Source organism: Anser cygnoides, chromosome 8, assembly GCF_040182565.1.
Source record: "Anser cygnoides isolate HZ-2024a breed goose chromosome 8, Taihu_goose_T2T_genome, whole genome shotgun sequence".
Classification (NCBI taxonomy): Eukaryota; Metazoa; Chordata; class Aves; order Anseriformes; family Anatidae; genus Anser; species Anser cygnoides.
Window position 1 is genome coordinate 7,963,078 of NC_089880.1, and position 13,800 is coordinate 7,976,877.

At 33.3% G+C, this 13,800-nt stretch overlaps 1 protein-coding gene across 2 annotated transcripts in view; it reads left to right on the top strand.

The window, feature by feature from the left end:
- DENND1B (DENN domain containing 1B) overlaps positions 1-13,800 on the top strand; it is a 158,416-nt gene that overhangs the window by 121,314 nt on the left and 23,302 nt on the right. For both annotated transcript variants that reach the window (XM_048067142.2, XM_048067143.2), the window contains 6 exons: positions 96-197; positions 6,217-6,307; positions 9,221-9,261; positions 10,122-10,190; positions 12,678-12,734; positions 13,533-13,643. In XM_048067142.2, the coding sequence (XP_047923099.1) occupies positions 96-197; positions 6,217-6,307; positions 9,221-9,261; positions 10,122-10,190; positions 12,678-12,734; positions 13,533-13,643 (471 nt within the window). The remainder of the gene's footprint in view (positions 1-95; positions 198-6,216; positions 6,308-9,220; positions 9,262-10,121; positions 10,191-12,677; positions 12,735-13,532; positions 13,644-13,800) is intronic.

Below are 13,800 nucleotides of genomic sequence, written 5' to 3' on the forward strand. Positions count from 1 at the left end.
GGCTATTGAGAAATTTATGATGGGGAATGTTAAATAAATTAACACTTTCATATACTGTAGTTAGTAACTAACTTTTTCAATTTAAATTGTTTTAGGGAGAACCTATAACTTTCTGTGAGAATAGTTTTGTGAAGCATCGTTCCAGTACTACTAAACAGTTCCTGGAAACTGCTGTTAATCTTCAACTATTTAAACAGGTATGAGAGGGTGAATGACCTATTTCTAATTAGTTTCTTTTGAAACATATCCATATTTAAATATGTTTTCCTTTCTGTCAGCTTATGAAACTCTGAGATAAAATACAAGTATTTGTGTACAGCCAGTCATCTGTCTGTTATTCTATTTTTAAAACTTCAGTTATAATGAAAAAGAGTTGGGGAAAAAAAAAAAGAAAAGAAAAAATAATGCCAGGATGCAGAGCCAGTGCAACATCTCTGCAGTACCAGTCAGCAACTCATCTAAACAAGAAAAATCATGGATCTCCCAGCTTGATGGGGGAAATTCATTTTCATCTCTCTTGGATCATGATCAAAAAAACAAAACAACACAGTGCTTGCTTAAATTGGACTTCAGCGGCATTTTATTTAAAAACTGGATTCATACTGTAATAGTTTTCATTGCTAGGACTTTTGAAGTATGCATACAGAGAATGTTACAAACCTGAGCCACAGGGGCAGCCTGAAGAATATTCTAGCTAATCTGTTAATACAGATTTTGAACTAACAGAGAACAAGTTGTTGAATGCCTTGCACAGCTCAGTAATAGTTTTATCACAGTCTTTGAAATCATTTTTTCTTTCATTTTATTCTGTAAATCTTTTTCCTCCTTTTCATTACATGACCTCATTGCATCAAAAAGGTATCAAGAAACCTATTATTAGGTTTGTGAAAAATCGAGGGAAATCTGAAAGACTCAACGTAGTTATTTACTTGCAAGTATCTGGAATGATTGAGGCATGGGAGTTCGTGTTTAACTAATCTGGTGGACTTCTTTGAAGAAGATATACTGCCATAATAGATAAGGGAAATTCATAGTATATAGAATCTTCTAATTTTCAAAAAACATTTGGTGTTAATCAGAGGCTAATGTCTAAAGTAAAGATTTATGTAAGGATGATAATTTGTAGAAGTCCTGTGAAAATGCTTTTTCTACTTGTATAAAAGTTAAGGAAATACAGATCATAGAAGTGGGCTCCTTTACTTTTACCGTGAAAAATCTGAAACTTTTTCTAATACTTAGTACATATGACTGAAATGGGAAGAAGTAGTAGAGTAAACTGTGTTTACACTTTGCATATCTTAGGCCTGTAAGCTAGTGTGAAACTTTCTTAACAGAAAGCTGCTTACAAGGGAAGTTTACAAATCATTGTCAAGCTGCTATAGCACTATCTTCAGCTGTAACAGAAAGGTTTAACACCAGTGAAATAAATGGGCTTGTCAGTATGGCTCTGAACTTACCCATTACATTTTAGTGTGTTCATTTAAAAAGAATCAGTTTATAGTTTGTTTATAGCTTGTTTTTAATTTTATTCCCACTAAAGGAAATAATATATTACAGAGGATTAGGAAATACTAACAATTTTGATGATGTGGTGGTTTGGTAGTAAACATTTTTTCATTTCTCTCGTTTGTTATGAAATGTTACTCCTACTTCTTCAGCTAATGCTCAGCCCAGCTGCACCTTTTCCAGCTCTTCCCAGTGACAAATGAGCTGTTTTCAAGGTTTTATTCAACAGAATAAACTGTATTTTATTCTGTTCTTGAAAATGAGTAATTGTTTGAGTAAGAAATAGTTCTTAGAAGCAGAAAATGGGCATTTTAAATACAGTTTTATGCCATTTTATAAAATTTTTTGCTCTCTCCTCTTTTTTACTTTGTAGGTTTTTCATCTCTCCTCCCCAATTGCCTCCCCCCCCTCCCCCCCCCAACTTGTTGGTTCCTCTTATTTAACCACTCTTTTTCATTTTGTATGTTGGGAGTATCTCTTCACCAAAATACTAGCAAATCACTGTGGGAATAAACTGTGGAATTACTTTGTGTGTTCTTCCCATTCAGGGTGTTTTCACCTTCAACATCATCCATTTTTACCTTCTATTATTATTTTGATGCGCTTTCTATCAAGGATGTCCATGCATTAGCACATACCAGTCTTTTGTATGAAAATCATTAACTAACCTGTAAATAGGATCAGTCCAACACTTGTCCTTAAATACCATTACTGGTGATGCTTCCAGTCTGATGCTTTCCCTTTTATTATAAGCTGTTATCTTCTTTTTGAGAAAGTCTTCATCTGGCTTAAAGTTCAGGTACTGTTCAAGTATTTAGCTTTTAATTGATCTTAACTAATATTTTAAGGTAGAGGCACAAAGCTTTTCTTTCATACAGATAATGCGCATTTCCTTTATCTAGAAAATTAATTGTCAAAGAATCTGCGAGCACCTGTGTTTTGATAACCGATGTGCTATAACATTCCATTTTCCCATTTACCATTTTTCCACTTCCAAATCTGTTTGAAAGCCTAATCAAACTGTTAAGAGCAAACTGACAAACCAGCACTTACAATCTTTGTTTTTTAAGTAACGATAGCGTTGCTTCTACTGTGCTTCCTTTACCTTAATAGATTTATTAACACTTTTTGTTTTTTGTTGGTATCTTTATAATCATATGACAGAGATTTTTTTTTTTAACTTGAGTTTTATTTCTAAGTGTTAGAATGTCCAGTTCTATATCTCATTCTTATTAGCCCTTTTATATTTGTTTCCTTTTCCAGCATCATAGTTTTTACTGAATTGAAGCAGAGTATTTTGGCAGGGGGGCATGCCTAGCCTCTTTTATGAAGCTTAAATGAGATCTTTTTCTCAAACCATTCTCTGACTCATAATTTACAGAGATGTCTTTTAAATGATGTCGATGCGTTTGCATTGTTGGAAGCTGTAAAGGACTGTTTCATTGCTCTGAAACTGAACACACCAAAGTGTTTGTACAAAACATACATATGCCAGGAATCCATAGAAGTCATTTATAATAAATACCCTGATATGAATCAAAACTATAGGGACATCTGAATTTCTTTTTTATCACATTTTCCTGATAGTTTTTTAAGCTGTCTTCTGCCCTAGAAAGATTTCATTAAAAAAAAAAATAATAAAAAAGTGGTTATATTTATTCTTACATAAGGGATATTTAATCACAGTCTGTTTTTTCATATGAAGTAAATAACTATTTTTTGTAGAATAAATATTCTTAGTTCCTGATTTAACATTCTGTATACTTATGTTACATCTTTTCCCTCCACCCCCCATCTTTGATACTTACACTATTATATATGCTGTACATTTATTATCTGATTCTGAGCTTTAGGAAGGCTTCCCTTTAATTAGGGTAACATTGATGGTAGATGATCTTTATATCAAACTTCAAATATAAGCAATTAATACTAGCATCCCACGTGTCAAATACTTCTTTTGAATGTCCGGGGATAATATTAGTTAATTCTTAGAACTACAATGAAAACTGATGTTAAACTATTTCATTAATATAATTGTATTAATAAAATAATCCGCAACAGTTTTTGGCACTTGTTTCTAAGATGCCAGGGAATGTTGTCTAGAAAAATAAATGATTACATGATTAGGACGTGAAGAATCGCAAGCCTCTGCAAATTAATAACACTAGTAATTTCAATTTTCATTTGCAAGCTTCATGAGAGAGCTCTCTTTTTCCGAATGTGTTGAGCTGCTATTGTGTGGAAAGTAAGAAGTTTTCATTGCTTCTACCAAATTCTTGTCCTTAATAACTGGTGAATTTACTTGTAACTTTTACTGCTACCTAAATGAAGGATTGGGTTTAGCTCACAAAACATCATCTCTCCTCCATCGCCCCCACTTTTTAGCAGCTATGCAACAAGATGTTCTTAATTGGATATAGTCTATATTTTATTTTCAGAATTCAAAATTATTTAGGTATGGTAGTTCTATCTTTAGTCAGCTAGAAACCAAGAGTAGCATTGGAGTTACTATTTTTTCAATAAAGTGGTAGTTAAGCGGGGGGTCTCTGGATCTAAAAATAAGAGAATGAATTACTTGAACTAAAAGGCCCTGATTTTCCAAGGGTGTATGGCTTTGAAAAATAGGAAGAGAAAACCATACAGTGTATGTATGACTCCAAGTGCTGTTGTTCGTTTCATGTAGTGATTAAAATGCAACTCATAACTGTAATTTACTGAAAAGTAATAATTACTAATACAGCTAGTACCACTATCGCTTTCTTTAAATAATTCAAGTATATTTTTGGTAGCAGATCTGTTTGTCAGTATTTACATTAAATACTCCATTGGATTAATCCTCTAAAAACTAAAATTCAGTCAGTGTCTCAGCCTGCTGTTGATAGAATTTTACCAAATGTTGAGTATCCATAAATCTTATGTTAGTTTATAGTATGGAATGAATTCATAACATTCCCCAAAGAAGTAACACCTTTCTGTTCCAAGGCTTTCTCTCCTTCTTTTCTCTCCTTCCCTCAGCAGTAGCTAAAGATGCTCTTATCTCTCTTCTTACTGTGAAATAATCCAGTGATCCCATAGCGTATGACCATGAACCCAGCATATTTGGAAAAAAGCCAACTTGGAAGAAAATGAAGAGGAAAAAAAAGGAATTTAGACAAGAAAGAGAAAGGACTGGTTATCTTTGTGCTTGCCTTATTATTCCTGTTGGAATTTTTGTATTCTTAGAATGTAATTTGTTTCATGTCACTAGTCTGCTCATTGACAAGCATCAGATTGTCACTGACATTGTTTGGATAATCTGTAGTAATATATGACATAACCAAATAATTAATTTTGGTCAGTTCCTATGTACTGTTTAGTACCAGTGAATAACTCATATTTCTTGCTACAAGATGAACTGTGTGTAATTGGAAAAGTGCTTTCTCACTTATCTCTCAGACTTGAGTTAGCCTTTTCAAAATAAAAAAGGAGAGATTGCTTCTTGAAAGGTTTTTAAACCTTTAAAAATATGCTTGTAATTCTTTGAACCCTGTTAATTCTTGAAAAGAATGTTTGCATTTCTTCTGAGAGGTTTAATCATTAGTTATCTTATTTTGACTCTTTCTGGCATATCTGAATAATTTCAGTCTTTATATACTCACATTATGTGGATGTAAATCCACACGCTCATGCAGCTGCAATCTGTGCATAAGCATGACTATTGCAATATGCACCTGTAGATGCAACTAAATTACTGTTACTGGTTAAAAAAAGGCAAACAGATGTGTTAGAACTTAAAAAATACAATGGAGGAAACCCTGAACTGTGCTCAGTTGGGTGGAGAGAATCTTAGGTGTCTGCCTTGGCATCATGCCTTACTTTGTTTTGACATTTCGTGTGTCATATTCCCATACACAGGAGTGAAAGGTCCTTCAAGTTAGCTTACGTGCTGGCAATCAAACTCAAGTTGCTGCTACCACCATTTCTGAAACCAAGCCATAGCAGTCCTCTGGTGTTCAGTATAGACTGTTTTGCTCCAATTTCCCCTCACTTAACTGTCCTTATAGGGTCACTTCTAACGTAAAACATATATATTGAACTTTTAATGGGAATTGATTAGACATCGTAGCCTATTGTGTCTTTGAACTGCACGGGGTGAAATGTTTCTAGCTGTTCTGGAACTGTTCTGTGTACTTCAACAAGTTTTACTTTGGACCCATTGATGTGTACACAGAAAAGGAGGTCTGTTACTAGCTTTTTGTTTATGATAAGGAGTAACCTTAGGACTTTGGAGCAGAACATCAAGGATTTCTCAGCTGTCTTTTATTGATTATGATTATGCAGAGCTAGCATTTGCAAGGAAATAAAATATTTTTGAGCAATGAGAAAATCAAGAAAAACTTGAAAGCCATCAAAAGTACTTCTGAACAAACTGATTTGAAAGTTCATTGGCTATAAAATTTTACAAATTTATTATTAAATTTTGCACAATACATATAATTTACTCAATATGCATAAAAAGTGCAGAAACTCTGAAAGGAAGTGCCAGTGATATTTTTGTCTGATATTCAGATATTTCTGATGCTTGTAGCCGCAAAATCCATCTAAAAGCAATGTATTATCCTGAAGCCATACATTATCTTGAACATACAAATTCCATTGTAACATATACACTTAAACTTATAACACTCTAAAGAAATAGAAGGGCCAACAAAGTCTGACTTTTTTTTGCAGTTTATTGATGGTCGACTATCAAAATTAAATGCAGGAAGGGGATTCTCCGATGTTTTTGAAGAAGAAATTACAGCAGGAGGCTTTTGTGGAGGTACAGTTCTAATTTGCTTGTACTCATTGATTCTTTTTCTCTGAGAACTGTTCAACATGGTGATATCCTTATGGTATCCTGTACATTTTAGAAGTCATCTTTTTACTGTTTCAGTGTTTCCATTCATTCTTGGAAAGGTTTTAGCCTTCAACAAATCACTGCTAGGACATGTATTAGTATGAATATAGTTATGTCAGTATATTAAATGAAGATATGTTGTTTTAATCCAGTAAAATAATACTTCGATTTCAAGAAGTGATGAAATGTCACTATGTTAATTGTATGTTATCTGCATGTTTATATTGCTTGATAAATTCTATGCAAACTATTTAAAAATAATCTTGAAATTTGTGCTGCTGATTTTTTTCTAGATAGTTAACATTTTCAAAAACACTCGTAACTTTTTTTTTACATCTAATTATTTCTGCAGTGCAGAAAATAGTGATTTCCTGACTGTTTAGATGAATACTAACTCTAGCAAGTGCATTACTCATAAATAAATAAATTGAACATTTGTCTATCATCTTAGGAGGAACGTTGAAAATTACACCCTCTACATTAAAAAGAAAAATATTGTTCCTTGTGCTGTTTCCCTCAGTTGTATTCAGTGACAGTTGTTTTAACACTTCTTATGCTGGTTAGCTTAAAAGTTAACCCATATAGAAGAGTGTGTACTGAATCCATTTCTGATTACAGGATTATTGAATAGTTTCCTGTTAAACATTTATATGCTCTATCTGCTATATTGCTTTTTAAGGTACCATATTTGCTATCGAAGTGTTAGATCGCAACATGCGTGACACAGCACAAGTACTATTTTATGGTCAATCTTGAAAGTAGAGTAAAAGCCTCCTTAACAGATGGAGGTTCTGTGATTTGAACAAATCCACCAAGTTGCACATGGCAGGTTTGGATGGACATCCTTCCCAAGGCTGCCCTTATGTGGGCATATTCACAGAGGAGAGAACTTGGCCCACACAGAGGAATCGTGGAGTGGTGCAGTGTCATCTTTACCTTCTGCAGAATACCTTTGTTATAATCAGAGTACATCAGTCCTTCTGTTAAAGATTTTCAGTGCCTTCTCCTGCCCTCTGTGTCTTGTGCTATGATCTGGCACATAATGGCACGTAATTTGTTTTTTTTTTCTTGATTAAAGTGCGGTTACGTTAAACAGAGATTTGCTTCTTTTCTGCCATTATGGTGTAACTTATGCTGCTCTGTAAACAGATTTTAGGCATTGAGCATCCATTACTCAGATAGGCGATGTCAGTATTTGGAGTCCGTTCGCTCACTGCAGTTAGGGGGTCAAGAGGCTGCAATAAAACTGCATTAGAACTGAGATAAAGTTTGCTTTTGGGCCATGCACTGGCAGCTTGTGAACCACATCTCACCTGGCCATGCTTGCAAGGGGGTGCTTGGCTTCAGGAGCCATTCTTGCTTAGATTGCACTGTGTGCTTACTTTTCAAGTCAGACAAGCTGTATATTGCCAGGTTGTGGACAAATTGCTTAGAGCACATATTCAATATTTACATAACTGCCTTCTCATTATCGTTATGAAATGCAGGGCTAACAATATGCATGCAATGGAAGGTGGTGTTTTGTGACACTAAAGAAGTAGAACTGTGATCTCTGCAGAGTGAAATCCCATCCACTTGATCGGATGGTCCAAAGTTTAAAAAAATAAAAAGTAAAAAAATAAAAAATAAAAAAATAAAAGTAGGTGGAACCTAGCATTCAGAAACATCACAGAAAGTGAGCTGTAAGCTGTGAAATGAACAAGTGAATGTATTCTATGGTATAGAGAGTATAATTTAAAAGGTACAAAATCAAATGGAAAATGTTTAAGTAATCTCTTTTTAAATTCACGTTTTCCCACATATGCAATCATAACTAAACCAGTTGAGAAAATCAAATTGGAAATTGGAAAATAAAATATTGATTCCATTATTTTTTATAAATCTTTTTTTTTTTTTTTTTCAGTTAGCTGGTCAAGATTTATTTCCCTAAATGGTACTAGTGTCATTGCTAGTAGTACAAGAAAACAGTGAAAAAGTGAAAGCCTTTGAACCTCAGTTCTCATAATTGTTCATTGCAAGGAGTCTGCATTTTCTTGTCAGGAGTTTCAACTTTAGCTCAGGGTATGCAATGTTAGCATTGCCTTTCTGTAAATGAATATATACTGATCTTTTGTTGTTGTTGTTTTGTTTTTATTGGCTTCTCTTAAGTCTCTACCCAAGTACTAGACAGTTAAAACTTGGTGATTTTCTGTGGTCTCTTGTACTATCTCAAGTAATTGTTTAAGTCATGGGCCATGAAAGATACAGCTCAGATATGGAAAGAGTGACAGCATGGGCCAGATGATATGTGAATATTGAATAAAAAAAAGGAAAGTAGGTACAGTAAACGTTTTACAATAATTTCTCCTACACGAGGACACAGTGATGCCATAATCCCCGGGCTTTTCTCCAGTTCTTTTTCCTTGGGATGGTACCATCTGCAGTCCATATCATGGTCTTACTTGAAAGTTTACCCAGGGGGATCATTATGCTTGAATGAAGTTCATTTATATGTTCTTTCCTTCATGCTGGTGTATCTTATTTTTTTTTTGAATTTTTAGCATTATGTTACTGTACTTTTAATTTTGCTTGGTACCTCAATTGGAATTAAAAAAAAAAAATGCGTGTGGTGAAGAGATAAACTTTTACGAATAAAACAGAAAATATTAAGTAAGAGAACCATTTTTTTCTTAGTGTACATATGTTCTTATCTTTAAATATCATGTCTATCTGTGAAGAATCAAATTAATGAATAATCCTCTAACAGAACTTTTTATGCAGATTGTAAAGAGAGTTGAAACTGTTAAAATACTGAAAGTGTGTTTGATTTTGTTTTATGTTCCATTTTAATTTCAGGAAATTCAAGATCTTATCAGCAGTGGATGCATACAGTGAAGGTATATATGTTTTGTTGGTTAAGTAATTGATTTTTGAGGAAAAAGAAAACAAACAAAAAACCAACCTATATCCTGGACTGCCTTTTCTTTAAGTCTTTGTCCTCTTCATTATATGTATGTATGTAATGGTAAGTGTTTGTTCATTTGAAAACAAAAGTATAAGAATATTCTATAGTAAACAACATATTTTTGGTATATGCAAGAATTATGTGTTGTTTTTTTTCTTGGTGAAAAAAAGTCCCATCCTCAAAACAAATGCCAAAACACACAAGGTACTTCTGTAAACATACAGAAGTAAAGAGTTTCAATGCATTCCCTATCATATTGGGTTCCGTAACTGTGAATTAGTTGTAACAGCACAATTTGATATGAAGTTTATCACTTCTAGTAAACAGCAATATAGTTAATACGGATTTGTATAGTTTGACTAGCGAAGACCCTTGGAGTAACCTTGTTATTCTGCAGGATTAGTAAAATATATTATTTTAGATTAACAGAATTCTTGTGTGATTAGTTATTTCTTTCAGGTCAAAGTATTTCGGAGTTACATAATATAAGATAGGAGCACATGAAAAATAGCCAGAACTTCTGAATTGATTTTGAAACGGTAACAGTGAATGAAGAATGAAGATACATCATTCTGTTAGAATGCATTGATAAATGTGTCAGCTATGATAATGACATACTGTAACCCTTGTGTATCTGCAGAAAGTAGGTTGTGGAGGAAACACAGCTGTGGTTATTCTTACCAATTTAAGATTGTTATTTCTTTATGGCACACTGTTGATTTCCTTGCTGTTGTCTTAACTTTTGACTTATGTTATAAATCTTACTAATATACAATGTTTTATACATTGCAGAAAGGTGGTGCGCTGATCAACACGGCAATGACCAAAGCCACTCCAGCTGTGAAAACAGCATATAAATTTGTAAGATATCTATATCAAATAAGTATTACGTAAAAATGTCATAACTACCTACCACCTCTGATTCTTCCTGAATACTGAAAAACCTAACTATTTTACAAAAGTTTTGCAGAAAAACACTTCCGCCTGCAGAATGCTTTTAGCTTCATTTGTTTTCTCATAGAGCACTAGGGTATAGAATTGGTAACAGTGTCTTCCAGATAGCTTGTATATAACAACAGATATTTTCAAAGTGTCAATGCACTGTTACTGTTTCAATCATAATACACACTGGAAGCTTATTTGAATATCATTTAGGTGGTTGATACACGGCTGTAAATTAATCCTAACATGATGACGACATGATCAAAATATGGACTCTGAAAATAGAAATTCTCATTTACACTAAGGTCCGGTAGCAACTCATGCGTTGCAAAGTTAACATGAATCTAAAACATTTTGTAAATTTACATTTAATTATAAATATAGTGTTACAGTATGTAGTTATATATAGTATTAACATGATGCAGAGAATATTCTCTATTCAGAAGATCATGCAGGAAAAATGGAGTCCTGGCTTACATGGATGGAATTTCTCTTAGGCACTAAGTGCTGCTCTACTGTAAAGAGGTGGTAGAGCATCAAAAATGCATGCAGCAGTCTTTTTTGTCATTTTCTGTTTAAAAAAATTATATCAGAATACTCATGTTTATCTAGATTTAATGCTTATACCTTTGAACTTTAAATATCTTGTTTTAAAACACTGCCTAACCAATAAAGCATGTTAAATTAAAAGGTACTATCTGGTACAGAAAGTAAAAAAAAAGGCAAGAGATTAAAATGAAATGGGAAGTATTTTAAGGTTAGATTTTTAAATATATGAGAAAAGACTTTCAGCTTCCTTTTTGCTTTTCCAACTGTTTCAATAGTTGGATGCATAATAAGTAGTCCTGAATAAATCAGAACATCAGTCTAAGCTAGTATACTTCAAGTAAAGTTTTCAAAGAGAATTTTTAATTTTACATCAATTGAAAAACACAGCAGTCATGAAGAGAAAAACAGGTAAATAAATTAAATATACTTCATATTCATGTACTCATTTATAATTCAAGAAATTATTCATTAACCGGTTATTTGGAAATTATTATTCTTTGGTTTATATTAGCTTAGGCAGTGGTTACATGATCTCCCAGCACTCAGTATTGGTAATAGTCTTTGATAATCAAGATTATTCTAAGTGAACTGCTGTTTATACTAAGGAACACTGGTAAATTTTTTAAGGATCTGTCTGTTTACGGTATTCTCATTTAATGTCTCATACTGTTGCCCTTCTCTAGCCTCCTACTAGAGAAATGAAATATGCATTTCATAGTTGCTACATAACTATTTGGTAGCCTTGAGTAAATAATGTGATTGATACCATCCCTCAGTGTTAGAACAAAGTACTCCTAAGTGCATCCAAATGCAGTGAGTGTGAACTGCAAAGTTAAAAGTGGCTCTCAGTTTAGCATCTGCTACATGGCACCCCATTGTGCTGTTATTGAGCTTATAGATGTATGATTTAAGGATCAAAAAGGCTCTCTGACCTCTTGAATCAAGAAAATGATTTTCTTTTTCTGAATTTCCAGGTACAGAAAAACGTACAAAAATAGGTGGTTTCCACGGATTTATGCCCCCAACCATATTTTAAAAGGTCCTATTTTCAAGGCAACCTTGAAAACTTTTCTAGCTCTTTGCTATATGAACCATATTCATATAGGAAAAATACCCCTTCTATTAGGCTTAGGGTTTTTTTTGTTTGTTTTTGTTCCCTTCACCACAATATATCCTTTCTTGTTTTTTCCTCTTCATCTCCCTCTCTTCCTCCTTCATTCTTTCTTTTTTCACATAAGTACATGATATCCTGTATTGATAATTCATTTCTCTATTGAAGAACGTTCTTGGCTCTGTTTTCTATGCAACAGTGATCCTTAGCTGACTATTTTAATACATACAGAATTCTCCCCTAAATAGCAGCACTATTCTGTTCAGCAACACTGGGCAAAATCTCCATCTGCATATGAAATCACTTCATTTCTCTTAAGATTGATGTTGCCCTGCAAGTTGCCAGACTGGAACACTGTAGCAGTCATCTTGAAAATCTTAACATTTTTCCAACATGCCTTGCTGCTAAAATAGCCTTTCAAATTTAAAGGACCACTTGCAATAAAGAACTGATGTTAAAGACCATTTTTAGCTCATCTTCAGTAATATCAGAGATTTTTTGAGCATATATGTTTTTACAACATTGGCATGCATGTACTGAAAAAACATCTTAGGTATACTGATAAAGCATGAATATATAAAACATACTGACAAAGCGCATATGAAATTTGTGATAGATTCTTGTCCTTTTTATAGCACCTGGTGTGAAAAAAAAAAGAAAAATAAATAAGTATGGTATCATAAAGCATGCTCCATGACTACAGCCAATATCTTACAGAGCTACTTAAGTATTTTTTAATTTTCTAGGCAAAAAATCATGCAAGGCAAGGAATAAAAGAAGTAAGGAGTAAGTTGAAACACAAGGTACGTAGTACATTTTTTACTTTCTTACCTTGCTTCATGTATGTTTGAAGCTTATACTTTACAAATCACATGAGATTTGTGTTTTTAATGACTTTTGAAATGTGCTTAGCCCTTTGTTCAACAATACATTTTTCATAACGAGCCCTCTGGCAACTATCTGTCATTCTATGCATCCACTGAATAATCTCTTTATTGTTTGCATATTTTATCATAAAACAACAGAGGTCTTCAAAGATACATTAACAGCATGTATGTTTTCATAAAGTTGATTGCTTTGATATCACAATTGAAGCCTTTGCTTCAAGCTGAGAATTTGAGATGGAAATCTTACAGTGCAATGTATTTCAGAAGGTGTAGTTGTCTGGTTTGGTTTTGTAAGGTATGTGAACAATTGCAGTGTTCAAAAATGAAGACAGTTTCATTTTGCAAAAGGAACATTGCAGAAATATCAGAAAAGGTATTTTACGCATTTTGTAGCTGCATCTCCTGAACATTGTGTTTCCACTCAAGATTTTTCTTTAGGAAGAAGGAAGCATTTTTAAAATATTTTTATGCTATTTTAAGAAAGCTTTCAAAAATACTTCCTAGACATTTGAACAATTCATCTTTTAAATGACAATGTTGATAATTTGGCTTCTTGAAAGGCTAAATTTGATTTTCTTACTACAGATGGTATTTTCATGACAGTAATGGGTTGTGGCAAGATAATTTTGAATGCTTTCTGCATGCATAATATAAAGGGTACATTTGCAGATAACGATTATAAATAAAGAAATTTAAAGCTGTTTTGTTGCATAGGAGAGTGAGGAAGAGTATGGAACTTGCAGCACTGGTGCAGTACAGAGTGCTTCAGTCTACACATCACATAATGAGAAAAGAGGAAACTCAGAAAAACGAAGACTTGCACAGGTAATGTCCCAGAAACTTCTGTCCTTATGATTATGAGTAATTTTTTTCCAGCTATAGTAACGCATCAGTGAATCTGTTTAAGATTATTGTACTGTCTGTGTTTAAATAGTGTGATTGAAAGGCTATGTTTATAGCAATACTTCTGTCATAGTATACT